The sequence below is a fragment of the Morone saxatilis genome, unplaced genomic scaffold (assembly GCF_004916995.1).
Source record: "Morone saxatilis isolate NCDOM2014 unplaced genomic scaffold, NCSU_SB_2.0 Contig17, whole genome shotgun sequence".
Lineage (NCBI taxonomy): Eukaryota > Metazoa > Chordata > Actinopteri > Moronidae > Morone > Morone saxatilis.
Genome location: NW_023339729.1, coordinates 13,916,415 through 13,916,721, shown reverse-complemented (window position 1 = coordinate 13,916,721; position 307 = coordinate 13,916,415). Strand labels below are relative to the sequence as shown.

The 307-nt window shown below is 45.0% G+C and overlaps 1 protein-coding gene across 1 annotated transcript in view; it reads right to left on the bottom strand.

Moving 5' to 3' along the window:
* zgc:158803 (LUC7 domain-containing protein) overlaps nucleotides 1–307 on the bottom strand; it is a 6,707-nt gene that overhangs the window by 5,083 nt on the left and 1,317 nt on the right. The window contains exon 3 of the mRNA XM_035659656.1: nucleotides 23–121. Coding sequence (XP_035515549.1) covers nucleotides 23–121 — 99 coding nt within the window. The remainder of the gene's footprint in view (nucleotides 1–22; nucleotides 122–307) is intronic.

The following is a 307-nucleotide window of genomic DNA, read 5'->3' as shown; positions in this document are numbered from 1 at the left end:
TGTGTGTGTGTGTGTGACTCACATCAAGTTCGAAGAAGTACTCCTGCTCCTTCGAGGCAATCTCGTAGTCTGCTCTGAGGGCCAAGTCATGGACTTTCATACACTCGCCCAGGTCCATCCTCTGCGGAAATCAGAAAGACATCAATGTATTGTGTCCGTATGCTTCATCGTTTCACTCCTCTGTCAGTCAATCCACATGTCCAGACTGTAAGTCCCTAATGTTAAAATCATCATCATTTTAAATGTCATCACATTAGGGACTGCCCGGTCTTAAACGCTAACTGCACTGCTTTACTACAGTCATGTA